Genomic DNA, 27,582 nt, shown 5'->3' on the forward strand with positions numbered 1-27,582 from the left:
GAAAAAAGAAAAAGTACAGTGGTGATGGGGTGGTATTGGGGGAGATGCAGAGGAGGGGAACCTGGCGCCTAAGTGGCCAGGGTTAACAAAAAAAAATCTCTCTTGAAGCCAGAGCCAGATGGTGGCCTTGGTAAAAGGTCACGTAAATCTGGCGTGTGGACGGTAGTGGTCTGAGCCCGTGTGGCCTAAGAGTCGTGCAGAGCTGCGTACAGCAGTGCGGTAATTGTCGTGCAAGCTGACACACGCGTGTGCACGCGGAGGTGCCGCCAGAGCCTGTTTGCAGCACTTGGGTGGAAAGATCGTGCCGACCTGACGCGTGAAGGTGTGCTCGGTTCCGCTTCACACTTGCCAGTAAAGATAACGCTGACTACCCAGTCTTTTTGAGTCAGATAATGTCTAGCCTGCTTATCCTGAGAAGCTGAAAATGCTTGCTTAGAAAACCAAACCAAAAAACTTCATTAAGACGTCGTCACTGGACAGACTTAAGAAAATAGTAATGATCGGCAAAAGAAAGCATGCATATGAAATTGTACTGCATCTCAGTTATACATTACTATTAAAACCTCTCTGACAGTTTCTCTTTTAGGTGCTTGCCCTGCCAGGCTCCGTTGTGTAGGGGTTAAAGAACAGTCGTTTTCCACCTCGCAACCTGGTAAGGATCAATATATTCCCATAATGCGGTATCAGACAGCTTGCTTTGCTTATGCCAGTCTCTTGTAATGACTGGTTCAGGAAATGATTTCTCTGGTCCTTGGCCTACTCTGCCAAAATGTTTCTAGCTCTGGGTGATAATAGTAGTGAAAATGACAGTTGCATCGTTCCGATTAGCTGTTTTCCTCTTTTCCTTTTTTAAACGAATACGCACACAGTAGCCAATACATGGGCTACGTTTCGAATTGAAAAATGAATGCTTGTGCCACTTGAAACAGGAATTTTTTATTAAACTGAAGGTTTGATGAACTGAAATGGGAAAATATGCTAATAAGGGGGATGTGACATTTACAGCTTTTTATAATAGGGGACTGTCCCAAAAGTGTAAGTAAATTGCTTTTTAAATGGGGAAGGAAAAAAACCCAGTGGCGTGTTGGCTTAAAATACTGTCTAGTGTTAGGGATGCACGGTACCTTTAAAAAGCCCTTCTCTAGCTTGCTCTAATTGGTGATGCAGAGTTTTGCCCGGTTAAACAGAACCTGAGCACTGGTTATAATCTGTACAGTGGAATCCTCATGTAGAGGAGTCACTTTTATTTTTGCATGGACCTCTAACGAGAATTGCGGTTTGAAGAATGCAGTGCATCGAAGTAACTCGTTACTTCAGCTTCCCAGAAGTGAATCTCTGTGCCCATGCACACTGAAATTCCTGTTACTTCAGAGTAGCTTTAAATTTTAAAGATATTGCATGTATATGCATGTGCTTAATTTTACTGTGGAGTTCTTAATTTAGCCTCTTACAGTATCCGGAGATCTATAACTTTATATAATTAAGCACAGTTTGGAGATGAGCAAATATGTCTCTTGAGGCTAACGATTTAAAAAATGCTCCATAATTAAATGAGATGATAGGAGGAAAAATAGTTTGACAAATGATAGTGTGTGTTTTCTTGTACTAGTCAGTGTTTCTCCCTACCACAAAAGATGAGTGGGTTGTTTTTTTCAGTTGTATTACAGTGTTTAGGTTGTTTATATGTATGTCAGTTGGGGGAAGAAGGATTGTGAAAATGATAATATGTAAAGTGAGGTTTCACAAAGAACAGACTTTCCTAAAACAATTTAATTTATTAGCTGCTTAAAAAAATAATAATTCTATTTAGTGCTTCTAAAGTCTTCTTTCTTTATTAAAGCCTTAAATGTTGTGTTTAAGGCTAAATAGAAGGTGAAAGTGTTTTATCCCAGTCATTTGCTTTATTGGTGCTAAAGCCTATCAAGCATTCGTCAGTATAAAAGGAGTTTGATTTTTCTTTGTGAAACATCACTGTGTGATAAAGTATATGTGTATTTAGCATCCTTGTTTTTCTTTATGCTAAAGTGGATTCAGCTGTGTTGGGGCAGAAGAGACGGGACCAGCTGCTGGCCACATTTCCTGCTTTATTTTAAAAGGTAGTATAAGAAATAAGAATAAAAGAGGTAACAGGGCTTTTGCTCTTTTTGGTTAAAAAAGGAAAAAAAAAAAGGTTGAATGCTGGGATCGTTTACTGTCATCCAATATGTTTTTATTAAAAGACAATATCCTATCAAACAGGTTTTACTCCAGTGTATGCAGAATTCCACCTGTTCAGGGTATATTGCCAGCACAAAAGAGATTTAGTGGGATACATGTTACCTTACGCCTCTGAGGTGGCATCAACAGGACTGTTCAGAGTTGCAGTCTTAAACTGTGTAACCCTGTTTTAACTGAGGGGCTACACCTGTGCCAGGGAATCAGTTAACCGTCCAGACTGATATGCAACACGGAAATAATTGAGGTGTTCAACCTGGGCACAGCCTGCCCAGCTCAGACTTCACCAGTGTGCTGTGTTTTGAAGTTGAACATGCTTGATGAAAAAGAGAAACACTAATGTAGCGAGTCTGGGATGTTACAATGGCATTTTTACAGTTACTTCAGCTTAGAAGTGTTTTTGCAGTTAACTTAAATATGCATTCTTTCTTTTTTTGCATCACTGCTAACCGGTAGAGGTCAGGGACATAGTTCTGGTCTCTGTTGTGAACCTGCACATCACTCTAGTCATGAAACTACTTGTGAGCTGTGTCTGAGAGTAGCTGATTTTCTAACGTGCAAAATGATGTATACCGGTACAAGAACAAGGTCAAGTCCCGAGAAAGTAAGTGGCTGCAGGCATTTCTAGTGCCTACTGAATCATATTTAAACCAAATAGAGGGGAGGAAGTTATTTGAAATTCTAACCGACTGTACTATCTGTATGGTGTATTATTAATGTAGCTTTTTGAAGTGGAAGCCTTGAAATGACATAACTTAATACTTGAAAATATATTGTAAATGTTTCTTTGTAATTATGTGCCATCCAGATAAGAATACGATATAATAAAATCAGACATGTTGATCTTTCACTTTATGGGTTCAAATGTTTTTTCATCTTTCTCCTCTCATGAATGCCTTGCTTTAATCGAGTGGTTTGTGATGCTAGCTGGGAAAACAGAAAGGGGAAAATGCTGTTGCATGTGGGTCAGCTTGGAAAACAAGGAAAAAATGGATCAGGATATTCAGGAGAAATGTTCTTACTCATCTATCTCAAGTTAAGTTTGTGGTGAGAACAAACCGAAGGCGTTACTCCTTGAACCAAAGATAGAGTTGTTTCTGAGAATCACTGTTCCCGGCTGTGTTACTTCCTTGGTATTTGATTCATGTGGATAAATAAACCATGGAGAATACTTTCATAAACACTTCCATGGTCTGTTGGCATCTTCCTCCTTTCTGTCCCATTTGTAGGTTCTGAAGTTTCAGGGTTAGTAATATGCCATTAAACCATGCTCCTGCACAAAACACTGGGGTAGGTGTAACAAGCGGGTTGAGAGTGATGAAAGGACAGAAGAATGTCAAAGCTCCAGAGCAAGCTGTAGACTTCGATTTCTGTCCATCTTAAATGTTGATTTGTAGGGAGTGGTGTGAAATAGTGTGCCGACTGACTGGCTTACATCCAGGCAGCCTAGGGAAAGGTGTCTGGCAGAGAAGCTTCCTTAAAAGTTTAACAGCTGCCTCCAACCTCTGTAGAGGCGCGCTGGCACACTCTGCCAGCTGTAGAAAATACACTGTTCGGCAGGGATATCTGTGGGGGTGTCAGACTGTACGAACTGTAACCGCATACTGCCAGTGTTAAACTGCACGGCTCTGCTACCGTCCTTTTCTGGAACTTCATTACTTGAAGACTCTCTATCATTTAAGTAAGAAACAGTTTCATGCTCAGTTCTCTGCTAATCCTTTACAGTTTGATTCCAGTGCCTGTGACTCTTGGTAGCACTCTATATTAACGTGTGTCTCTCCTCTGAAGAGCTTAGCAGCAGCTGTGAGAAAAAACCAAATCAGTGTTTCTGCAATCTCTAGGTGTCTGGAGATGCTACCAAAGTAGATGTAGGAACCATATTACAATGCTTGGCATCTCTTGGGACTTCCAGATTGAGCAGATTCCTCATGCCACGTGTCAGAACTAATCGGTTTTCCCTGTGAACACAGGTCTTTTGCAAAATACAAAAGCCTTTTGTAAATTCACTGATATTAAAAAAATCTTGTGTTCTCCAGAGCTTGTAGTTAAATGAGTTTTCTGCTAGAATCATCAATCCTCTGTTTCTATAGGGTTGTATTTGCTATTAGGCTGTAAATATCTTGGGGATATGTTAGGTATGGGGGTTGTTCCAACAGGCTTTGTGTTTAAAGAGCACCCTGTGTAAAACTGCTCATTACCAGCAGCTGATTTTGTGGTTTTTCACACAGTTTGATACGCAGATTTGGGGAAATAATTTCACCTTTCCTCATTAGCAGGAGGATGCTGGGAGTTGGCCTGGGGCAGGTACCTGGGAGGTGAGGGTATCACTTGCAGGAGCTGTGGAATAGATTGTAATGTTGAGAAGCAGCATCAAAAATGGTACACGTGGAAGACAAAACTGGTGCTTTTTTAGGATTGTTGATTGCTACCTACAGGCAACCTCTTGGGTGTTCTTTTGGCTCTAGTTCAGACTTGGATTAGTCAAAAGTCCATCACATAGGTTATGTATCGGACCACCTGCATTCTTCTCAGAATGTAAGGAAAGTTACTGCTGTGATCTGTAGCCTGCGATGGGCTACACCTAAAACTTGTTTGAACTCAGGTTTTCAAACAGGGAGGCCATGTTTGCACAGAGTTTGTTGAGACTGAGGAGACCAAGAACTGGTAAAAGCTCATCCTTGGACTTCGAGTGGTACGAGGTACATCATAGCCCCATACCACATAGGGAATGGAAGGAGTGTTGTCAGAGTTCTGTAAAGACCCTTTCTTCCCATGTGTGTGCTACAACTTACTGGTGTCCTGCTGAAGCAGTTTAACTCTTGAGAACCTTTCCCCCCTCAAAGTTGTTCAACGAGGACACAGCGTACAATTGAGAAGGTTCCCTCCTTATAAAAACTGCACCTTTCTGGCCTCAGGAATGTGTAGCAGACCCCTGACATGACCAACGCTGAACACTTCAAATAGATACTTGCAATCTCTGTATTGAGCAGTTTTGCTGGAAACAGCTATAGGTCTTTTGCAACTTACTAAAAACCATGGAGGGATGGGATTTACTTAAGTGCAATCTTCACCTTTCATCCTAAGAAATTAATACGTAAAAACAAGTGGCTTATCCAAGTCAGATCATTTACATACAGCACCACATGTGTTTTAATTACTCTCAGAAAGATTACCCTGGATTGAAATTAAAATATCATATGGAACAGAAAGGTTTTCACTTTAAAAAGCACTTGGCTCAATTTACAATATCTTAACTCTATCTTGTTAAACACTCACAATAATCACTGAGCCATTCACTGTCATTCTTAAAGAGCAAGAGTGGGGTCTTGCATCTGGGGAAGAACAACCCCAGGTACCAGTAGAGGTTGGGACTGGCCTGTTGGAGAGCAGCACAAGGGAAACGGACCTGGGGAGTGCTGGGGGACAGCAGGATGGCCATAAGCCAGCAATGTGCCTTCCTGGCTAAGAAGGCCACTGGCATCTTGGGAGTATTAGAAGAGGTGTGGTTAATAGGTCAAGAGAGGTCCTTCTCCCCCTCTACTCTGCCCTGGTGAGGCCATATCTGGAATATTGTATCCAGTTCTGGGCCCCTCAGTTCAAGAAGGACATAGAATTTGAAAGAGTCCAGTGCAGGGCCAGCAAGGTGATGGGAGTGGAACACCTTTCTTAGGACGACAGGCTGAGGGAGCTGGGCCTCTTTAGCCTGGAGACTAAGGGTTGACCTTATTAATCTTTATAATATAAAGAGTGAGAGTCAGGAAGGATGGAGCCAGGCTCTTCTAGTGATGGGCAGTGAAAGGACAAGGAGCAATGGCTGCAAGCTGCAGCATAGGAAGTTCCATGTGAATATAAGGAGGAACTTTTTCACTGTGAGGGTGACAAAGCCCTGGGACAGGCTGCCCAGAGAGGTTGTGGAGTCTCCTCAGGAGACATTCAAACCTGCCTGTATGTGTTCCTGTGTGATTTAGTCTGGGTGATCCTACTCTGGCAGGGGGGTTGGACTAGATGATTTTTTGAGGTCCCTTCCAACTCCAAAGGTTCTGTGATTCTGTGAAACACATTATTGCAAAGTAATTGCCTTTTATTTTGGTCATCACAGGTCAGTGGTTCTGTACATTAAAGGTTGATGACTTCTGGCTGTACCATAATTCACTGTCTTATAAGATAATACATTTTTCAGCAGTGCTAGGTCATAAATCCTCAACCAACTCTTAATTCTCATCAATAAGTATATCTATGGGCACGTTGGGAATACTAGAATTTTACTGAGGCCTACGTGACTCCTGACCAGTAACTGTGCACGTTTTACAATTTACACAATGCATAGATTGAAGTGATTGCTTCTGTAGGAAAAAAACCCCTAGTGCAGTTCTTAAAATGCAGAATGCACTAAAGGTACCTTACTGTCCTGGTTTCAGTCAGGATGGAGTTAACTTCTTTTGTAGCAGTGGATGGAATGCTGACTTTGAGTGTTAAAATGAAAGCAGTGCTGATAACACCCTGATGGTTTTAGTTGCTGTCAGACAGTCAAGGACTTTCTCAGTTCTTCATATTTCTCTATTCATGAGAAAGGAGGGGCGAAGCCAGGACAGGTGACCCAAAAGGGCCAAAGAGAGTATTCCATGCCAATCACATCATGCTCAGTATAAAGGGGAGCTGATGGGAGGAGGAGGGGGCGGCTCCAGGAAGTGCGGTTTTTGGGGGATGGTTGGGTTCCGGGACAGCTCTGGGTGGCACAGCCTGAGCTGTGGGTTTGGTGAGACACTGCATCGTGTATCAACAGCTTCATATATTTTTGCTCTAAAGTCCTGTTAGCACTGTTATATTTTAGCTTTCTCCTATTTTAGTAAACTGTCCTTATCCCAACCCACGGGCTTTTGGTTTCTTGGTTTTGGGGTTGTTATTTGCCCCTTCCTTTTCCCTTCCCTTGCCTCGCCCCCCCCCCCCTTCTCCCCCTGCTCTTTTCCTTTAAAGAGCAGGCAGCTGTGTGGATCTCGTCTCTCACAGCTGGGGTAAAACCACGGCACTTACACAGTAGGAAAATTAGTAATTTATATGGCTCGAGAGTATACAGTCACCAACCATGAAGCCAGGCCTGACACGTAAGTGAATCACAGAACTGTAGGGGTTGGAAGGGACCTCAAGAGGTCATCGAATCCAACCCCACTGCCAAAGCAGATTCCCTAGGACAGGTCGCACAGGGAGGCGTCCAGATGGGTCTTGAGTATCTCCAGAGATGGAATGACTCTGGACCACTACCTGTAAAACTAGAGGTAGCTGAGATGCCGCAGTAACAGCACTGGCTCTTTGAGGCATCTCAACACAGCTCCTTGCTGCAGGAAAAGGCTAGTTTGAAGGCCTTGACAAAACTGACTAGGCTTTTTTCTGTCTTTTCGGTCACTTGATATATACACTGGGGAGCCTGACAGGAGAATTGCTCCCAAATCCCCCACGATAACAGTGACCCTTGTAACAGCCTCAATGGGGTAATCTGAGAGGAAATCTGTGTGAGGAAAACAGAGGAAAGTTCAAGGGAAAAATATTTTGAGGAACCTCTAGAAAAATCTTGCCTTGTCATCTCCCCCTTTCTTTTGGTTAGTTTTATTTAAAACACTGGTTTGTATTACAAAGAGAAACCCCCCTTTTCAACAATGTATACAGCTCCTAAACGATACAGCATCACTGTAGAGCCAAACACAACACAAGCAATATCACAAAATCACCAGGTTGGAAAGGACCTTTAAGATCATCAAGTCCAACCATTCCTGTCCTATGCTAAACCATATCCCTAAGTACCTCATCTACCCATCCTTTAAACATATCCAGGGAAGGTGACTCAATCACATTCCTGAGTAGCCTGTTCCAGGCCCTGACAACTCTTTCAGTGAAAAATTTTTTCCTACCATCTAATCTGACCCTGCCCTGGTGCAGCTTCGTGCCATTTCCCCTTGTCCTATCTCCTGTCACCTGGCTGAAGAGACAATCGCCCACCTCTCTACAACTCTTCAGGTAGTTGTAGGTGGTGATAAGGTCTCCCCTCAGCCTCCTCCAGACTAAACACCCCCAGCTCCCTCAGCTGTTCCTCCAGGTTCCTCCAGCCCCTTCACCAGCCTGGTTGCCCTTCTCTAGACTCGTTCAAGGATGTCCTTGTGGTGAGGAGCCCAGAACTGGACACCGTACTCGAGGCGTAGCCTCACTAATGCAGAGTACAGGGGCACAATCACCTCCCCAGACCTCAGCTGTTCCTCATATGATTTGCCCTCAAGAAAGATCCATTTATCCCACTCCATTCCAAAAGGAAAACACCTGTCCTTATGAAGTGTAATGAAAACCAACTTGTGAGTTCAGAACGGCACAGAATATTGATGCAAGGTCTGAACTTTGTTTCTTTACTAAGTAAAACAGCAAGCAACAACTTCTTTCTTTGTTTATTGCAGTTACTTATCCAAGGCAACTGAAAAGCTTAAGTACCTCAGGCTTGTAACTCTTCGGGGTCCCTGCCAGTGGGCATCCGCTGCAGGACTTTGGTGTATATTCCGTGATGTTTAGAAGCGAGGTACATGCCAGTCAGAACCTGTACAAGGATGCCCAAACTCGTCTTTCTGAAGACAGGCTGAGCAGTTGTGAGCCAGAAGCGTAAGAGATTCTCCTTCCCAGGCATGGGAGATGAAGCATACCTACACAATGTAAATAGTGGCAGAAACGTTAATGGTTTGTTCATCCAATTTAAAGAAAGATTAAATGCTAAAGCCATTACAAATATTTAGCTAGGAATTTATTCTAAGTTAAAATCACCCGGTGGTACTGAAATCTCTGGTTAAATGCTACAAACCATCCTGACCACGTCACTGATATCATGCCAAGACTCACCAACTGTGCCCTGACCAAATCCACAGCATGATGTCTGCCAGGGAGCCTGGAGATAGGCACTGCCCAGAATCAGGAACATCTCTTGGCTGTCTGGCCAAACTGCACTAAGCAGTGATCTTAACAGAATCACCGAAGGGCAGGGGTTGGAAGAGAACTCTGGAGATAATCTAGTCGAACCCCATGCCAGAGCAGCATCACCTCAAGCAGGCTGCACAGGACAGCATCCAGGGGGGCTTTGAATGTCTCCAGAGAAGGAGACTCCACAAGCTCTCCGGGCAGTCTGTCCCAGGGCTCTGCCACCCTCACAGTAAAGTTCCTCGTCATGTTTAGGTGGAACTTCCTATATTCAAGTTTATGCCCATTGCCCCTTGTCCTGTCACTGGGCACAACTAAGAAGAGTTTGGCTTCATTGTCTTAATCCTTTTAAATCCTCCATAAATATCCTTTTGATATTTATGGGCACTGGTCAGATCCCCTCTCAGCCTTCTCTTCCCCAGGCTAAACAGCCCCAGCCCTCTCTGCCTTTCCTCATGTAAGAAATGCTCCAGTCCTCTCATCACCCTTATAGCCCTCCTCTGGAGTCTCCAGTAGTTCCCTGTCTGTCTTGAACTGTGGACGCCAGAACTAGACACAATACTCCAGCTGTGGCCTCACCAGGGCAGAGCAGAGGGGGAGGAGAACCACCCTGGACCTGCTGTCCACACTCTTCTTGATGCACTCCATGATCTTGATGCCTTGGCCATGAGGGCACACTGCTGGCTCATGGAGAGCTTGTTGTCCACCAGGACTTTTAGGTCCTTCTCTGCAACGCTGCTTCCCAGCAGGTCAACCCCTAAATTGTTGTGGTGCCTGGTGTTATTCATCCCTAGGTGCAGGGCCCTGCACTTGCCCTTACTGAATTTAATTTGGTTCCTGTTTGCCAAACTCTCCAGCTTCTCCAGATCTAGTTGAATGGCAGTGCAGCCTTCTGCTTCATTGCCCATTCCTCACAGTTTTCTATCACCAGCAAACTTGCTGAGGGCATGCTCTATCCTCTCATCCAGGGCACTGATCAATATATTGAACACAACCAGACCCAGTGCTGACCCCCAGGGCACACCACTGGCTACAGGTCTCCAAATAGAACCTGCACCTTCTGGGCTTTGCCATTCAGCCAGTTCTCAAGTTCTCACTGCTTGGGAGAACAGCAGCCACAACTTCACACACAGGCACATCACGGGTAGCTTGCTTAGGTTCCAGCTAAACCCAAGTGCTTTACAGCCTATCAGGTTTGCAGATCTTGCTTCACTTTGGAGGCCTGGTGAGGCCTGGCCTCTTACAAACTTTGCTGTGCAATCAGGTGACCTTAATGTAAATCCCTCTCCTCAGACTAACAGCCCGCAAGATGACAAGCCTGCACAGACTAAAAATCCACAGAATTTTAAACGAGAACTGAAGATTTGACTGACAAATTCATTTCACATGTTGCAAGTCAGTAAAACGTACCTGGCTGCAAGGCTGGCATTCACAGGGAGAGCCATCAAAACAGGATAGAAGGCACCCACAACAGCTCCTATTAATCCTCCTCTGACCACAGCACAGACCTCACAGTTCAGGTCACCTGCACGACAAACAATATTTCACTGTTGAGATCCACGTAGCGCCACCACCACAGCAATTTATAAGCTGCATGTGGCAACGTGGGAACCGGCGGTTGACAGAAACACCTGCGATGTACAGGTGTGCGAGGGACTCTGAAGGGTGGCCTGCTCTAGTTGTGTGTGGCTGGGTTCTGGTGCAGGAGGGGGCTGCAGGGGTGGCTGCTGCAAGAAGCAGCCAGAAGCTCTCTGCAGGCCCCACAGAGCAAACACCAGCCGGCTCAAGGCTGGAGTTGCTGCTGACCAAGGCCGAGCCCATCAGCGATGGTCACAGCACCTCTGGGAATCACAGTTAGGAAAAAAAACTCTAGCAGCTGCTTTTTGCCCCCAGAGAAGGAAGCGAAATCCTGACTAAAGTGAAGTCTGCTAAGAAGGGAGGGGTGGGGGAAGGTGCTTTAAGATCTGTCCATAGTTCTCATTACCTGACTCTGGTGTCACTGGCTGTGCAGGGCAGTGTCATCAATTAGAGAGTTTTCTTTCCTTTATTCTGTGCTCAGTCTGTTCTGCCCGTGACGCTCACTGTGGAATGATCTCTCCCTGTCCTTATCTCAACTCCTAAGCCTCTCAATATTAATTTTTTCCCCGGTCCAGCTGAAAAGGGGGGAGAGATAGAGTGGCTTTGGTGGGCATCTGGCCTCTAGCCAGGGTCAAACCACCACACGGCCTCTTGATTTTGGGGAAAAAGAAATAAATTAAATAAAAAAACCCCAACATCAAAAATCACTCATTTCAAGCCATAAAGACTTTATCACTCTAAAGCTGACTTTCAAATGAGATCATACACATGGGGGAAACCAAACTGCTTTGCTGTAGTCACTTGTGCATGATTTTAGAAAAAAGAATCTGTTACACATCCCCATTTTTTCCCAAACATACAGAAATGCACACGCGTGGCTCCTGTCCCACTCAGCTTCAAGAACTCACTCTACTCAATGCATCAGGTAATTTTTCAAAGCCTGTTTTACAAATGGAGGTTCTTCAAGACCACGGCAGTTCAGGGCGAGGTCAGGCTCCTCTAGTGTTACATCGTGCACAGAGAGCAAAGCTGTTTCAAAACGAGGGATAACAAGGTTCTGTACCTGCAAATAAAGGCTCACGCACAAAAACTTCATAAACAGCCATTGTTGAAATGAATGGAATAACAGCCATGGGCAACGCTGACACTACCAAAGCCTTTCTGACGTGCAGGATATTCCTGAACAAGTTATTTGCCGCTAAGCCGCACAGACTGGAGTTTGCTGCAAGGAAGTATGATCCATGATTAACGAGGTTCCTGTGAAAGACAGAAAGTGGCTTCAGCAACTGAGAAATGCAAAGAAACGTTTGGTTTACTCAATGCTACTATTCACTCCTGAATATCCTACAGCAAGAAGTATGAGATATAGATCTTTTGCTGGTGCAATATGGAGAGTAACTGCTTTCAAAAGCCACCATACAAGATCCTTTGTTATAAAGGAGGCTTCAGGAAGACCTTAGAGCAGCTTGCAGCACCTGAAGGGGCTACAGGAAAGCTGGGGAGGGGCTGTTTGCAAGGGCAGGGAGTGATGAGGGGCGATGGTTTTAAACTAGAGTAGGCGAGATTTAGATGAGACATTAGGAAAAAAATTCTTCACTCTGAGGGTGGTAGATCACTGGAACAGGTTGCCCAGAGAGGTGGTGGATGCCCCATCCCTGGAGATATTCAAGGTCAGGCTTGATGGGGCTCTGAGCAACCTGATCTAGTGAAGATGTCCCTGCTCATTGCAGGGGGGTTGGACTAGATGGCCCTTAAAGGTCCCTTCCAACTGAACACATTCTATGATTCTATGCCTGAGTTTAAGCATGCCTTGAAGATGAAGTCACAGGAAGGCTGAGAAGCCTCTTCCACTTTTTTTTGGTTTTTTGTTATGGTTAATGGAAACTTCATGAAATTTGCTCTCCTAATTAGCTGTCCTGGTTTTGGTCAGGATGGAGTTAACTTCTTTTGTAGCAGCAGATGGAATGCTGTGTTTGAGTGTTAAAATGAAAGCAGTGCTGATAACACCCTGATGTTTTTAGTTGCTGTCAGACAATCAAGGACTTTCTCAGTTCTTCATATTTCTCTATTCATGAGAAAGGAGGGGCAAAGCCAGGACATTAGTATGTTTTAAAGGACAATGTTTTCTGAAAAGAATTTTAAAAATAAAGACATGTATATAGTCACAGCTAGTTCCTCTAATCAGCCTTCTTTCTGGCCTGCTCACCTACAGTTTCTGCCTACAAGCCTACAGAACACATCAGGTATGATCAAGATGCTGCAGTAAAGACCTCAGCAGCTGCTGGAAGATCACTCACAGTAATTCTATAGGCTGAAGGGCTCTAAGCCTTCCTTGTGCATGGGGAACATGTAATGTTGAGGTCCCACCTTGCTAGGAGGCTATACTAGTTGGCTTACAAAACTGGAAATATTTTTCCCCTTGACAACAGAAAAACTGGATTCTGTTATCAATGCTGATAAATCCTTGAGGGTGGGATCAGGAGGATGGGGTCAGTCTTTTTTCAATGGTGCCCAGGGACAGGACAAGGGGCAATGGGCATACACTTTATATAGGAAGTTCCACCTGGCCATGAGGAGGAACTTCTTCACTGTGAGGGTGGCAGAGCCCTGGGATAGGCTGTCCAGAGAGGTTGTGGTATCTCCTTCTCTGGAGACATTCAAAGCAATCCTGGATGTTGTCCAGTGCAGCCTGCTTGAGGTGATGCTGCTCTAGCAGTGAGGTTGGACTACATCTCCAGAGGACCCTTCCAATCCCTACCCTTCTGTGATTCTGTTATCTACCACATTTTTAACACAGTTTAGAGCAGCTACTCCTGTTGCCATTAACTGTGGTGAAGGCAGAATAGAAGAGTCTGGTCAGAGATGGCAGCAGTTCACACCCTGACACACAGTTCCTGTTTGAGCACGTTCCATCACAGCAGGTAATGCCAGAGATGGAACAGGGAAGCATGCCAGTTGTACAAGCCCAGTGAGCAGTTTGTGATGTATTTCATTTGACTTGCAGAAGGAAGCTGCATTATACACCTGGCACAGACAGCTGGTGAGTGGAAACAACTCTTTGATTCTGCCTTTCACAAATCTAAAGTTCCTGGAATGACAACTCCAACCAGGCAGAGCAATTAACTGGAAGGCACTCTGACTCCAAGGCTGTGCCAGTATTATTATGGTAAAAGTGTAGTTTTAAAATGCATCATTAGTTGGATTAATCGCTGAAGCACCAAAGAAAATCAAATGCTTAACCGGTCGTAAAATTTCTGCGAGGCCAAACACCCTATTTATTCACAAAATTATCAAATGTGACAATCTCTAAGGCATTTAGCAATTAAAATAAGTGATTTTTAAAAAATCCAACTAATTAACGTTCTTTTACATTTTAGTGCTTAGAGTAACGCTAAGCACTGACAAATCCTTTGGAAAAGGCTTCAGAGATGTAGGTGATAAACCTTGTGAAGCCCAAAATATACAAACCACCCAACACCATTTCTCATTTTGAGTAGGAAAATACTTTCATTCTTGGTACACACATGAAAATTCAGCTACTAAAGATGAAATTCTGATGCCACACAGAAAATAACTTCACTGCTCAGGTACCTCTCTCACCATTACTTCAGGGCTATGCTTCTTTTTTTTTTTCCTGTGTGGGTTTTAAGAAGAAATTTGCTTTCAAATCTCTGCTCTCCCAATACTGGATGTGATTCGTTGAGTGTCCCCAGAGCAGTTTCTGCGGCTAAGCCAATTCATTCTCTCGGTGCATTTACAGTCATAGGGAGTGAAACGCTCGTGTGCACACACATAAATGTGGAGGACAGAGACTAAAATGTAGCGGTGCATTTAAGAATCCAAACCAGTGCAAACTCATGTCCTGTCATGTCAGAGAATTTCACGGAATTGTGGGGGTTGGAAGGGACCTCCAGAGATCATAGAGTCCAACCCCCCTGCCAAAGCAGGGTCCCTAGGACAGGTTGCACAGGTTGGCATCCAGATGGGTCTTGAATATCTCCAGAGAAGGAGACTCCACATCCCCTGGGCAGCCTGTCCCAGGGCTCTGTCACCCTCACTGTGAAAAAGTTCTTCCCCATATCGGCATGGAACTTCCTGTGCTCCAACATGAGGCCATTGCCCCTTGTCCTGTCCCCACAGGCCACTGAGAAGAAGCTGGGCATTTCCCCCCATGTCCCACACTTCAGATATTTATAAACATTGACCAGATCCCCTCTCAGTCTTCTTAAGGTTGAACAGTCCCAGCTCACTCAGCCTTTCCTCATGGGGTGATGCTCCAGGCCCTTAATCATCTTCACAGTCCTCTGCTGGACTCTCTCCAGGAGATCCCTGTCTTTTTTATACCAGGGAGCCCAGAACTGAATGCAGAACTGGATACAAATAAAGGCCCACACCCCTGGCAGTTTTTTCTTTCCAAGTACCACAGTTTCTATCGAGGTGTTCTCACATCACCAGTGCCTCCCCTGCTCTTCTGGGGAAGAAGAGTCGTATGTCATCTGCGAGGGCAGCAGGTCCCACACAATGCTGACTGTAGCGGAAGGGATAGTGGCATTTTGCTGTCTCACCTGTGCGGGGGGCCCTGTGTTACTACTGGCACATTGTTTAGCCAGCAGTGCAGTCCTATTAAAAAAAAAAAAACCCACAACAAAAAACAGCAGCTTCTGATTAATCTTATGTACACAGAACTTATCCAAGATGATACATAAGGGCAAACAGCTCCTTACAGAGCCAGCTAGGGTCCAGAAAGGTTTTGCAGTGAAACGCACTATCATAAAACACACAAAACAAAGGTTGGTTGTAAGGCCCAGAAGGCTTTTAGCTGATTTTGTGTGGCACAGAACCCTGCTGATGAGCCTCCAGCAGACTCGTCCACCACCACCACCTGGACACCTACCTTCCCGACACTGGGAGCAACGCAGGGTGAAATGCAGAACCCAGCAGGTTGATGTGCACTCAGTTCTGGCCCCAGGCCAGCTCAGCTGGACATGAGGTGACTCCTGCAGACCCACAAAGCCTTATGCTCTTTGGTTTCCTCAAAAATTTATTTCGCAGAATCACAAGGTTGGAAAAGACCTTTAAGATCATCAAGTCCAACTGTTCCTGTCCTATGCTAAACCATATCCCTAAGTACCTCATCTACCCCTTTTTTGAACACATCCAGGGATGGTGGCTCAACCCCCTCCCTGTGCAGCCTGTTCCAGGCCCTGACAACTCTTTCAGTGAAAAAAGTTTGCTCTAGCACAGGGCTGCCTGAACACTCAGAGCCAGCCAGGACTGGTCAGCCACCCCAGCACCTTAAGCACTGGGGAGCACATGCCAGAAACCAGCTGAGGAGGACCAGAGCTAACTGTGAACTAACCACATTAAAAATAAACAAACCCACAAAAGTTTTCTGTTCTGCAAAATAACAAGCATCTTCACAACTAAATATTTCTTGTAACTGCAAGGAAGATTTGGAATACAAGAGCAAGGGAAAAAAGAAAAGCCTCCAAAAAGACTCGAAATCTTTGAGGCACTTATCTTCATTTACTTTACCAGCACTTACTGATCTGCTTTAGGAAGCTCATCGAATATCTTTTGTATGATTTCCATCCGCTTAAGCCTTTCCAAATATAGTCTCTGCTGCGGAGAATCTAGAAATTCTCTTCCTGTCATCTTGAAGTCCTGGATCATAAGGAACAAACAAACAAGCGTAATCAGAGTTAACACAGCTCCAGTATGCATCAAGGAAACATTTAGGCTCTTTTTGGCACTATGCAATCATGAATGCATTTCCTATTTTCCCCAGCAAAGGGCACAACGCAGCTACACGAGTCTCTGGTATTTATGGCTGTGTGAACCCTAGCAAACTGTTTCCTTCAGCGATGCTGCAGCTGTGGTTTCACAATTGCCAACTTAAGTACTCACTGTGAAGAAAACAGACAGTCTCACCCTCCAGATACTCCTGTCTGAGCACCTCAAACCCTGGGGCCATAGAGCAGCTTGGAGCAAGAAACTCAGAAGGAAACAGAGTACTTGTTGGAGGTTTTTTTTCCCCAGCTGGATCACCTCCTAACACAATGAACTGTAAAGCCAGTAGCATAAGGGAGGATGCTAATGGGACAACAGCTTTTGGCAGTATTCCAGGTTTAAATTGGCTTAACTGTCATATAGAACTGGAATAAAAAGAAATAAAATCCATACTTTGTAAAGATTTAAAGAAATCATGAAGATATCTACTCTGCTTTAGTATTTCACAAATAAGGACTTCTTTATTTCAATCAGTACTCCTAGCTAGAGACGTGTATCAAGTCAGAATGCCTCCAGTTATGTTGCAGGCTACAGGGGTGGAAGATGTCAGGAGCTAAACCCATGTCAGACAGGGCCTGTTCCAGCTGGCTCCAAGATGGACCTGATGCTGGCCAAGGCTGAGCCCATCAGCAGTGCTGCCTCTGGGGTAACAGAGTTAAGGAGGGGGAAAAACTGCTCCGTAACAGCAGCTAGAGAGGAGTGAGAAGATGTGAGAGGAAAAACTCTGCAGCCACCAAGGTCAGTGCAGAAGGAGGGGCAGAAGGTGCTTCAGGTGTTAGAGCAGAGATTCCCATGCAGCCCGTGGAGAAGACCACGGTGAGGCAGGCTTTCCCCCTGCAGCACATGGAGGATGATGGCAGCTCAGAGGTTTCACCTGGGGTCCATGAAGGATCCCACACCAGAGCAGGTGGAGACAACTTAAAGAGGCTTTGACCCCATGAGAAATCAGCACTGGAGCATGCTCCTGAAAGGACCTGAAGCCCGTGGAGAGGGCCCACACTGGAGCAGGTTTGCTGGGGAGGGAAGACTTGTGACCCCACGGGGGATCCACGCTAGAGCAGTTCATGAAGAACTGCAGGCTGTGGGAAGGTCTCACGTTGTAGAAGTTCACGGAGGACAACCTGTGGGAAGGATCCCATGCTGGCTCAGGGGTAGAGTGTGATGAGACCTCCCCTGAGGAAGCAGCAGCAGAGACAACGTGTGATGAACTGACCATAGCCCCCATTCCCCAGTGCTCCTCAGAGGAGAAGGGAGAAGTGAGGAGCGAAGCTGAGCCCAGGAAGCCGGGAAGGCTGGGGGGGTGGGGGAGTGTTTTTGCCACTTGATTTTATCTCTCATTATCCAACTCTGATCTGACAGACAACAAATTAGCTTCCCTGAAGCCTAGCCTGTTTTGCCCGTACCGGTACGAGCTGCCTCCCAGTCCTTATCTCTGCCCATGGGCTTTTAACCGTATCCTCTCCCCCTGCCCTGCTGATGGAGGGGGAGCGAGAGAACGGCTCGGCGAGCTCGGACTAAACCTGGCATTTACTGACCAGGACGCCTCCGGAGGCAGACGGCTTCTCGCCCCGCTCCGGCGGCCACGCTTACCTGGGCTCCCTCGGGCAGCGCGAAGACCGCGCCCCGCGGCCTCACCCCGGGCCGGCGCCTGGACGCGGCCTCGGCGGGAGGCGGGAGCGGGGCCCCTCCGTGGGACCTCACGCACCGGGGAGCGGCGGGGCCGCCGCCAGCCCCGAGGCCTCTCGCTGCGTTCCCGGTCAGGAGCGGGGGGCAGCACACCGGCTCTTTAGCTCAGCCGCGGGCACGGTGTCGCGGAGCCGCAAGTACTCCATGCAGCCGCCTACGCTCCCCCGCAGCCCGGGGCCGGCCAGCCGCCGCGGCCTGGCTCTAGGCAGAGCTTTACACCGGGAGGCTGCGGCTCAGCCCCCGAGCTCCGCACCTCTCCCAGAGCCGCCAGCCGCCGTTAGCGCCCGTTAAAAGCCGCCGCTACCCCCTCGGCACCCCCCTTCCCCCGCACCACGGCCAACGTCCCGGCCCTCCCGCCAGGCTCCGGCCTGCACGACCTTGAGCTGTCCCCACCGGTGCCGCGCTCCGGCCTGCGCGACCTCAAACCTCTCTTCCTCCCGCCCTTACCGAGCCGCTCCCGCCGAGAAAGCACGGCCCCTCCCACCTCACGCCTTCATGGACGCCGCCATCTTACCCGCTCACGTGATCCAGGGTTTTAGAGGGCACCTTTGATTGGGCGTTCCCCGCCGTCCCAGCATGGCGGCGTCCGATTGGCTGCAGGCCGGCGGGCGGGGGGTCAGCGCCCGGCCCGGTGCTCGTTGCTAGGGGCGGCGGATGGCGGCGGCGGCGGCGGCGGCCCCTCCATGGAGACGGGGCTGAGCCGGGATCCTGCAGCCGGCGGCCGGGACGCGGGGACTCCCCCTAGCGGAGCCAGGAGCCCTCGATGGGGGGAGGCCCAGTCCTCGGGGTAACCCGCTGACCCCCTCCCCTCAGACAGGCCTCGGCAGCCCGCGCCGGGCGCCGCCTCCCCTCAGCCCCGCGCCCCTTTCCTGCTTGCTCCCCGCAGCCCCTGCATCGCCCGCTCCCCTCCCGACCTGTCGCTCCCTCTCCTGCCCGCCTGCTCCTTTGTGCTCCCCGTCCTGTCCCCGTCTGGCCCCCTCTCCCCAGTTGCGACTCCATTCGCCTCATCCCCTCCCCCTTACCTCGTCCCCTCAGCTCCTGCCGTTTGCCTGTCCCTCGGCAACCCGGAGCAAACCGTCCTCTTCCTTAAGCCTAGCCCGGCTCCTCCAGTTCCCCTGCACCCCACCCCAGCCCTCCACTGGCCAAGCCAGCCCTCTCTGCCCCGTCCCGCTTCAGAAAGCCTCACACCGTTCCCTTTGGACCGGGAGAAGCGAGGTGGGAGGGGAGAGTCCCTGCTTGGAGGGAAGAGGGGCAAACGGATCCCAATTGTGAACATTAAAGAGCAAAACAGAGCCGCCCCCTTCACAAGTACAGTTTCCATCTCCTAAAGAAGACGATGCAAAGCAAAGCCCTGTCATGTGCCTCACAGCTCCTCGTGCGGGGAAGGGAAGCGTTTGGAGCTTGTCCACCTTTTTCGTACTTTTCCCTAACGAGCTAGATGAGGAAAATCTATCCCGCTTCTGTTTCTCTCTTTTTGTTTTTCCAGAAAAGGGGAGAGAGAGAGAGAGAGGCTCAGATTGAAGCCAACCAGCTGCGCTTCTGAGTGGGAGACTCTGGACTGATCTCACGACTTGCTTTTTATTTCCTTAATACTTCGTTATCTCTGAAAAATGAACGTGTTGTGAAGCTTTTCTCCTAACTCTCCTTATTCCTCTTTCACGAGGTGGCTGCTGTGCAAGGGAAGAAATGGCATGAAGTAAATGACTCCAGTATAAAGCAATCTGCTTTGCCAAAGTGCCCGGTGAGCAGCACTGTCACTTTAATAATTCCAGGTCAAGGGATTGCTTTCCTCGTTTTCAATCCTCTCGCTTAATACATGGGAGGATCAGAGGGACATTAAAGACCGTAAGGCTGGGTGGCTTGCAGATAATAAAAATGAAAGTGACTGGCCAGTGACTTCTGTTGAGTAAGAGGGTGATATTTGAAGGCTGTTCTCTGGTGAGGAAAAAGGGACCGTGTCAGTCTGCTGTGCAGTCACCTATTACATAGCTGGCAGAATTCATTCAAGGAGTGAAAGAAGTTAAAGAGTCACTTTGGATTGTTTTTGTCTTCCTCCTTATTTGGATTATTTGGGCGTTTTTGTCCGGCAAATAATACGTTTTTGAGCATGTACAGGTGGAGTACTGAGACAGCTGCCTAGAGATGGACTGTGCCTTAATTGTGTTACATAAAATCTTTTAATTTTCAAACTTTGCTGCCAGAAGAGGAGTTATAATAAGGTTTTATATCACCAAGGAACATTTTCTCTTGTATTTTTATAGATTCAAATATATTTTAAAAGAAATTGAAAGCATCTCTTAAAAAAAAAAAGCTGCTTTTTTCTGTTTTTTTTTGCTTATTATTATTTGTGGGAAGCATCAGAAATCCAATACAAGAAAACGGCAAATATTGATAGAAATGAAGATTGAAGCTGCATTTCCTAACTGAACTATAGAAGTGTTGTGCAGTAGATAGCCAGTTCCTGACCTCACGCAGTGTTCCAGTAGTACGTCGTTAATACCTGTAAATAAGTGCTTGCAACCAGATTCAGAAGTAGGAAGAAGAATGCCAGTCAAGAAGAAAGGTGGGCTATGAAGCTTCATATCTCATATTGCCTCTTCATTTTGTTACACTGTTGATTTCTAGTACTTACAATTTCAAATTAAAAGTGTTTTGATGGGGGATTGAATTTGTTTTTCTGTCGCGCTGAAAATGGGGGAAAAATCTGTGTGCTTACAAGAATAATTTATAGAAGTGTCTTTATGCCATGTTTCAAGGCTCAGCATGTCAAATTTGGCCTCAAATAGTTATTTTGTAAAGATCAGCCATCAGAGATCTTGAACAGACACCAAGAGGAAAGCTTGGCATTTAATATTGTGAGCAGCCTCTCTTACAAACGTTAATGAATTTAAAATTGTGGGCTTAGTCTATTATCTATTCTTTACATGTTTGGCGGATAAACATCAGCCATCAGTAACAGTGTAAGTAAATCACAAAGTTTCAAGGCTAATTTTAAATAAAAGTTATGAGAGCTGTGTCTCCAAGGTGATTTGAATGTGGGTTTGTTTTCTTTTTAAAGATTTTTTTTAACTAACTTTGGTTTCCATGCTTTACACAATATAAAAGTACGGTGTTTGTGACTGTAGCATGGCAGCGTTTAAGAAAAAACAACCAGCTTTGTGTATTGCCCCTTCTTGCCTGAAGTTTGATATTACAGCAAATACAGAAGCAGCTTTGGAAAATGTGGTTTCCAGCATTCAGACAAGAATTGGGGAGTGTATGAGGACAAATTCTCACGGTGAAAGCACTCAAGAGATCTTAGGTGATTGCTAACTCCTTGCAAATACGACACTGATTTAAAATTTCAGCATGTGCTAACGGGATCAATGGCATGTGAACCTTTTCTATTCAGCTCATCGTTCCAGATGTCCCTGGATCTGATATATCCCTGGATCTGATGATACCAAAACAGGGAGGGGGGGAAAGAAGCAAAAAGTGAATGTTACACAACAGAAATGGGGATGTAGTGGATGTGGCTTTGCCTTGTAGGAATAACCCTTCAGGATTTGTTATGAGTTAACATTTACTGTGCAAATAACGATCAAACCACGCAGATCGCTAGAATTACCTTCATACAAAAGCCAATAAATGGGATTTTTTGATTGTATTTTAAATAGAGGGCGGTGTAGAAACCAATATTTTTGGATGGGAATATTTTAATGAATCGTCTTGTCATTCATGTGATTACTGACAGTTACGCGTAGTAATGATGGGGACGTGTGTGGAGGAGTACCGTCCCTTAATAATTCCTCCAGCTGCGCTGTAACCCTGTCGCCCTGATGCACTGTGAGGCTTGCATACTCTACCTGTTTACAGAAGGAAAATTAAGATTGCCTTTTCATATTTTAAGTCTTAATCCCAAATTAGGTGATTTATGCTAAGGGTGTTTCCGTGCCGGATGTTTGGCTGTAATTTGGTTTCCAGATACTGGCTGCAGGATTTTTGGGGTGAAATCTTACGGGTCCTTTGTGCAGGAAGTTAGATTGGCAATCATAGTGGTCCCTTCTGGCCTTAAAAATCTGTGGATTTCCTGTTTGTTTCCAGACAGTCTGGGTCAGTCATAATGAACATCAAGGCTTCAATTTCTTTTTCTGTCTTAGGAGGTTATGTATTTTGACAATTTAAAAAGATAAGCTCACAAGAGCCAGATATCCTCCTTGAAATACTTTAGTCTGTCACATCAATCAGTGGACTGCAGTTGCCAGTGTGAATATTTTTGAGTATTAAAAGGCTATTGTTAAAAATGAGTTTAAACATGTAAATTGCAGGGTTAAAATGAGAGTGAATCAACGACTTCATTATTATTATTTTGAATGACTTGTCTAGTCCATGCATTGGACTTTAACTTTCTGAATGTAATTAAAATCATGCTGGCAACTTGAAACATGCTACCACTTTAAATAAAATCTGCTGTTGTTACAAGTACTCCCCAATACTCCTATGAATATTAGGGAGACTGAGGGTATTTTTCCTGGGTTTCTTTTTTTTTTCCCTTTTTTTCTCCCATTTATTTGCTCTGTGCTTTTGACAACACTTGTGTGTCTAACTAGTTTCCTATTTCTGTTGATAATTTATTTTCCCTCTCTAGTCTTATGTATTTGAGAGTTCATGTTTACTGTCTTTCCCACTCATGCCATCTGTAGAAATCTTGGTGGGATACTCTCTTCTAGGCTGTGCAGAAGTATCTATTTCAATAGCAGCGTTAGGGACAAGATTATCCCTCCCCCTTTCAACACTTCTTTATGTGTTGCTGTTTTGGATTTGATCAAAAAAATTCTCCTAAAATTGGCATTGAGATAGAGAAACCTGTAAAAACAAGTTTTAAAATATCCCGATACTTATCCTTGGAACTTGTTACCAAACACTGTTTTCTTTGGCATTGACCTGTTCTGGGTCTTTCTAAAGAACACTGAATGCATTTTGAGAATTTGCCTTTGAAAAAGCTCTCTCATCCAGTACTGGTCTTCACATTTCACGTAGCTTTGGACTAGTTTATTGCTTGGTATGATGCCTGCCATCTTGCTTTTCAAAGTCAGGGCCTGTTTAGTCAGGAAAAAGATGATTTACTTAATAGTAAAAAACATGCAGCAAAGCATCGATTTCTTACAGGTGTGGAAGAGAAGGTTTGCTGCTGGTTCTGATCAGGACATGACTGCCTTTGCCTGATGTGCTAGAGTGAAAGGATTTTGTTTTCTCTCTTCCCTCTGGAGGGAAATAAGGCTCCACATTCCCAAAGGGTAATCACAGAGTTGGCGTGCTTGCTGTCAGTCTCAGGGAAGAAAAAAGAAAGGCTGGAAAGGAAGAAGGGAGTGCCCTGCATCCCCTTAGGTAGAGGATGAGACCTTGTGTTGATCATTTCTCTGTTGCTGTGTGATTAAACAAGTAGCTATTCTCTTTGGCTTTTGGCTGCTCATCTTTCACTTATGTGCACTTAGCATTTTACATCAGAGGTGGCATTTTCAGTTACAAAATTATTTGTTGGACAGTGCTGTTCAGAGATGATATGGGATGAATAGATTTGAGAAAGAAATTAGTTCTTATACAACTGGGATATGTTTGAATACAACTGTTCTTAACACATTTAGGGAACGTCTTGAGAAAAGCTTTGCTTCAAAGTAAAATGGTACTACCATTGAGAATGGGTGAGGTCAGGTCTTTCTGTGCTTTTAGATGTCTTCTCTCCCTCCCTTCTGAGTTACTTAGCCAGGCTGATTTCTGTTAACCGTAAGACACTATATAAGACACTATATTTAGCTCTGTAATTACATACATTTTGGATTCATCTATGGACTAGTTAAAAGCATAAAATGCTACTGTAATTCATTCATGTCTTTCACAGTGACGGAAAGAACTAATTAGATCCATGCTCCTCTCTGATGGAGACCAGATTTCAGTTCTGGAACCCTGCCTGTGACTCCTGCAGGAACCCCCACCTCTGAATGCATGGCTGCAGATGTGCATTGTCTTTACACATCTAGCTTTGTCCAGGCAGTAAGAGATTCTTAAATGTTGGGATTTGTACTGCCCATCTCACTTTCTGTCTCTAAGAGTGAGAGGAATTGTATCTTTAGCCAAAGGAAACCTGGGGGCTGATGCTAATACCATCTTGACTCCACCTTGTAGCCAGTTTGTGAAGACACGTTGATTCTGTTTGTCGTGGTATTACTCTTTTCATCATACCTTTTATATAGAGAAGTGCTTTCAAGGACATGTTTTATTAGGCACGTCGATGCCAGGAATTAAGAAGTCTCCATCTGGTCCCATGTTCAGCACTTCTCTGCTGTGTAGAAGAATCTGACAAAACCGGTAGATTTTACAGGGTGATGCTGACTTTATGTGGCTGGTCTGTTGAAAGGAAGGGGTCTAAAACCATCTCAGGAGGAATTCGTAAGAAGTTGCCCCCTATTAATGCACTGGAGTTCTTCATGCCCTAAATCTCTTTAAAACCAAACACTTTTTTTATATAACAAAATTTAAATTTAGGATGATCACTTTTTGTGCTCAGAAATCCTTGTGAATGTAGCTGTGGGCTACTTAAAGCTTAACGCAGGAAATCCAGCACGTTTTGGAGATTTTCTTTCCCTTTTACTTCTAAGTCATTGGTATTACAGCCTTTTTGTCCTTTCAGTTGCTAGGTAAGTATTCTCAAAGAAGTACATGGCTAAAAGGCCACATTTTTCACTCCAAGTTCTGTTCAGCTCCCTCTCAGTTCTTACAGTGAACTGACTGGGAGCAGTGCAAAGTTGTAGGTTGTGTTTACAGCCCATGGAAAGAACAACTTTAGTTTTCCAAGCCTTAAACAAACAAGTGGCAGAATATTGTTATCTAAACTTTGACAACGTTCACCATAAAGCTTTGATTTAAAGATGTAGCTGCTTTTACGACCGTAATCTTTTTTTCCAGCCAGCCATTGTTTCCTCTGTGAGAAACAGTGAGATATTTTTGCCCACAAAAGGACTATAGGAGCAGGCATAATACAGACCAAGTCTTTGTTCTGTAAATGCAGGCTTCAAAGCTAAGTGGACTCTGGACTGGGAACAGTGAAATTGATATTCTTTTTCCAGCTCTACCATTGTTCTGGTATTTGTCAGATGTTTAATGCAGAGCCATCCCATTTTAGTTGCCTCACCTATGTAAGGTGCCCAGTCTGTTGTCCTGGAAGGGCTTTCTTGATCAGCAGAGAGAGATCCACCCTCAAAGGGCATTTGAACATACTTAAGATCTGAATTGTCTTCTTCACAATTGGCATCTTCTCCTTGTCTCCATAGACAGACTGTAGGGTAAGTGTACTACCTTGCCTCAGTTAGATGATGTCTCAGTCTCTTGTATAATTTCTAGTGGAAAAAACATCTCCTTATCTGTGATCTTGATGAGAGCTGACAATACGTGTTCTACAAGTGCTATAAATTAGCACTTTTCATTATTTTTGTGTGGGAAAAGGTGTTTGAAATTATTGTACTGTTAATGACTGGAATTGGAGGCAGCTGTAGTGTTGATACAGACACAAGAGACACGACTCTGCATCCTCCTCCGTTCCAGTTAAATGCATATTGCACTCAGTAGAGGTAAAGGTGTCTTGCATTATGAGCATATTTTCCTCTTCTCATCGTCTCTTCTTTCCTTCTGAATTTGCTGCAAATGGCCAGGTTAGATGTCAGAGACTGACCATGGAGAAAAAGCTGAGTTTGTAACTTGTGGTCAAATGTGTGACAGGATGATTTTGCAGTCCCTGCTTCAGCAAAAGGAGAAAAATTGGCCTTACTCAGGTTCTTGCTTCTTACAAGTGTTTAAGGTCTGTTTCACTGTAGTATCTTCTTGTACTTACTGTAGGTTAAAACAATGCCAAACAACATCTTTATGAAAATGAAGCTGCTTTGCCCCAGTGGGTGATGACAGTAGTACCCAACATGCAAAGTATCTGAAGAAACTGCTTGTGAGTGATTGTGGTCCAGAGGAGCTTTTGGTGGCATTAAATGCTCTTCCCCAGGACAAGTTAGGGTCCTTAAATCTGTCTTCATTTTGGGTATAAAGAGTTCTGTGCTTCCTTCAAAGCACATTTATAGGAGAACTGAATCACGTACAGTTTCCTGGAAAGAAGCTGTAGTGGAATAATTCAAGTCACCTTCCAGTTCAGTCCTAGGTGTCTTGCAGTACAGGAATTCTGCCTTGCAGATGGATGCCCACTGAGCAGTGCTTTTAACAGCAAAAACACCCCAAAGCAGCAACTCCTGATTTTTACTCTTGCACCTATACATCAAGTTCTACCAGTTTTTTATATGACATCTAATTAGACTGTAAGCACTTCAAAGCAGGGCTCTTTAATAATTTTACACTGTTAAGATGTCAATTTGTAATTATTCTGTTACATAAATACGAGGTTTTCAGTTGGTGCTACATCATTTTGGGTGTTTGTGGGTTCATTTTTCATTCTGTCTTCATATATGCATTGTTGATTTAATATTAGCATTTATACAGCTAGATTTTTACGTAGTGACACTTGAAAGGCAGAAACAAGAAGTTCAGATGAAGCTACTTGTATTTGCAGAGTTTCTGTAGTTTTAGGAGGAGTCTCAGGGCCTCCAGATCTCCTTGCTGTAGTGTCTGAGACACAAACAGGTTGTAGCCAGGTCAAGAAGTTAGAGGAAGGACCACTGATGAGCAGGCTCCATGTTCCCTTCAGTGTGGCTGGGGAAAAAGAGCACATTGAAAAATAAAGGACTGGTCCTGGTGGGGTGAGCAGCCGATTTCAGCAGTTGCTGAAGCTCTTCCATGGTCCCTGAAAAGAAGTGATGTGGTAGGAAGAATCCAGGTCCCAGAGTGATGATGGAGAAATAAATGGACTCTTCCTGACACATTAGAAAAAAAGATTGTACACTAAATACTTAGTGTTTTTTCAAGATGTAATTGCAGTTTATGGGAAGGGGTGAGTCGAGGAGGGATATCTGTGGGATTGCAGGGGTCTGATATTCCCATCTGGGGCACTAAAGCAGGAGTGCAATGTGGTTTTCAAGATGCTGTCTGGTAACCAGGAATGCTGGAGGAAAGTTTGTGATTTTATGCTGAGCCGGTTGCTAACTGATCTTTATATAGTTATCCTATTCCTTGGGAAGGGGAGTTAGTCAAGTTTAGAGGAAGACAGTTAAAACTAAAAAATATGTAAAGGTAGCAGTTTAATAGAATAGGTGTATGGTTACGTGTTGTAAAAACAAATACGAAGTTACTTAAGTCGACAGCCTTACACTGCAGTAATCATCAGTAACTGAATTTTTTAAGCACCCATGTTTTCTAACAGTAAATTAGACAAAAAAACCCTGATTCTTAACAAGAAAG

At 44.9% G+C, this 27,582-nt stretch overlaps 2 protein-coding genes across 4 annotated transcripts in view; one reads left to right on the plus strand and one right to left on the minus strand.

Annotated features, from left to right (window-relative positions):
* Positions 1 to 623, plus strand: part of CREBZF (CREB/ATF bZIP transcription factor) — a gene marked incomplete at both ends in the record, with an annotated part of 1,807 nt that extends 1,184 nt beyond the window's left edge. Inside the window, one exon of the mRNA XM_084262051.1 lies at positions 575 to 623. Within this exon, the coding sequence (XP_084118177.1) occupies positions 575 to 623 (49 nt within the window). The remainder of the gene's footprint in view (positions 1 to 574) is intronic.
* Positions 624 to 8,624: 8,001 nt separating this feature from the next.
* Positions 8,625 to 18,747, minus strand: TMEM126A (transmembrane protein 126A). Of its 3 annotated transcripts, none has more exons than XM_084274285.1 (5): positions 18,728 to 18,747; positions 16,283 to 16,401; positions 11,801 to 11,994; positions 10,570 to 10,684; positions 8,625 to 8,891 (listed from the first exon to the last, which is right to left on the minus strand). In XM_084274285.1, exons 2-5 carry the CDS (start codon positions 16,390 to 16,392, stop codon positions 8,687 to 8,689), a joined length of 624 nt encoding a protein of 207 aa, XP_084130411.1. In that variant the 5' UTR covers positions 16,393 to 16,401; positions 18,728 to 18,747; the 3' UTR covers positions 8,625 to 8,686. The 3 variants fall into 3 exon arrangements, with proteins under 3 accessions (XP_084130411.1, XP_084130409.1, XP_084130410.1); XM_084274283.1 differs by lacking the exon at positions 18,728 to 18,747 and adding an exon at positions 18,661 to 18,722; XM_084274284.1 differs by lacking the exon at positions 18,728 to 18,747 and adding an exon at positions 18,591 to 18,626.
* Positions 18,748 to 27,582: the final 8,835 nt, after the last annotated feature.

The sequence above is a fragment of the Gallinula chloropus genome (assembly GCF_964237585.1).
Source record: "Gallinula chloropus genome assembly, chromosome: 1".
Taxonomy (NCBI): Eukaryota; Metazoa; Chordata; class Aves; order Gruiformes; family Rallidae; genus Gallinula; species Gallinula chloropus.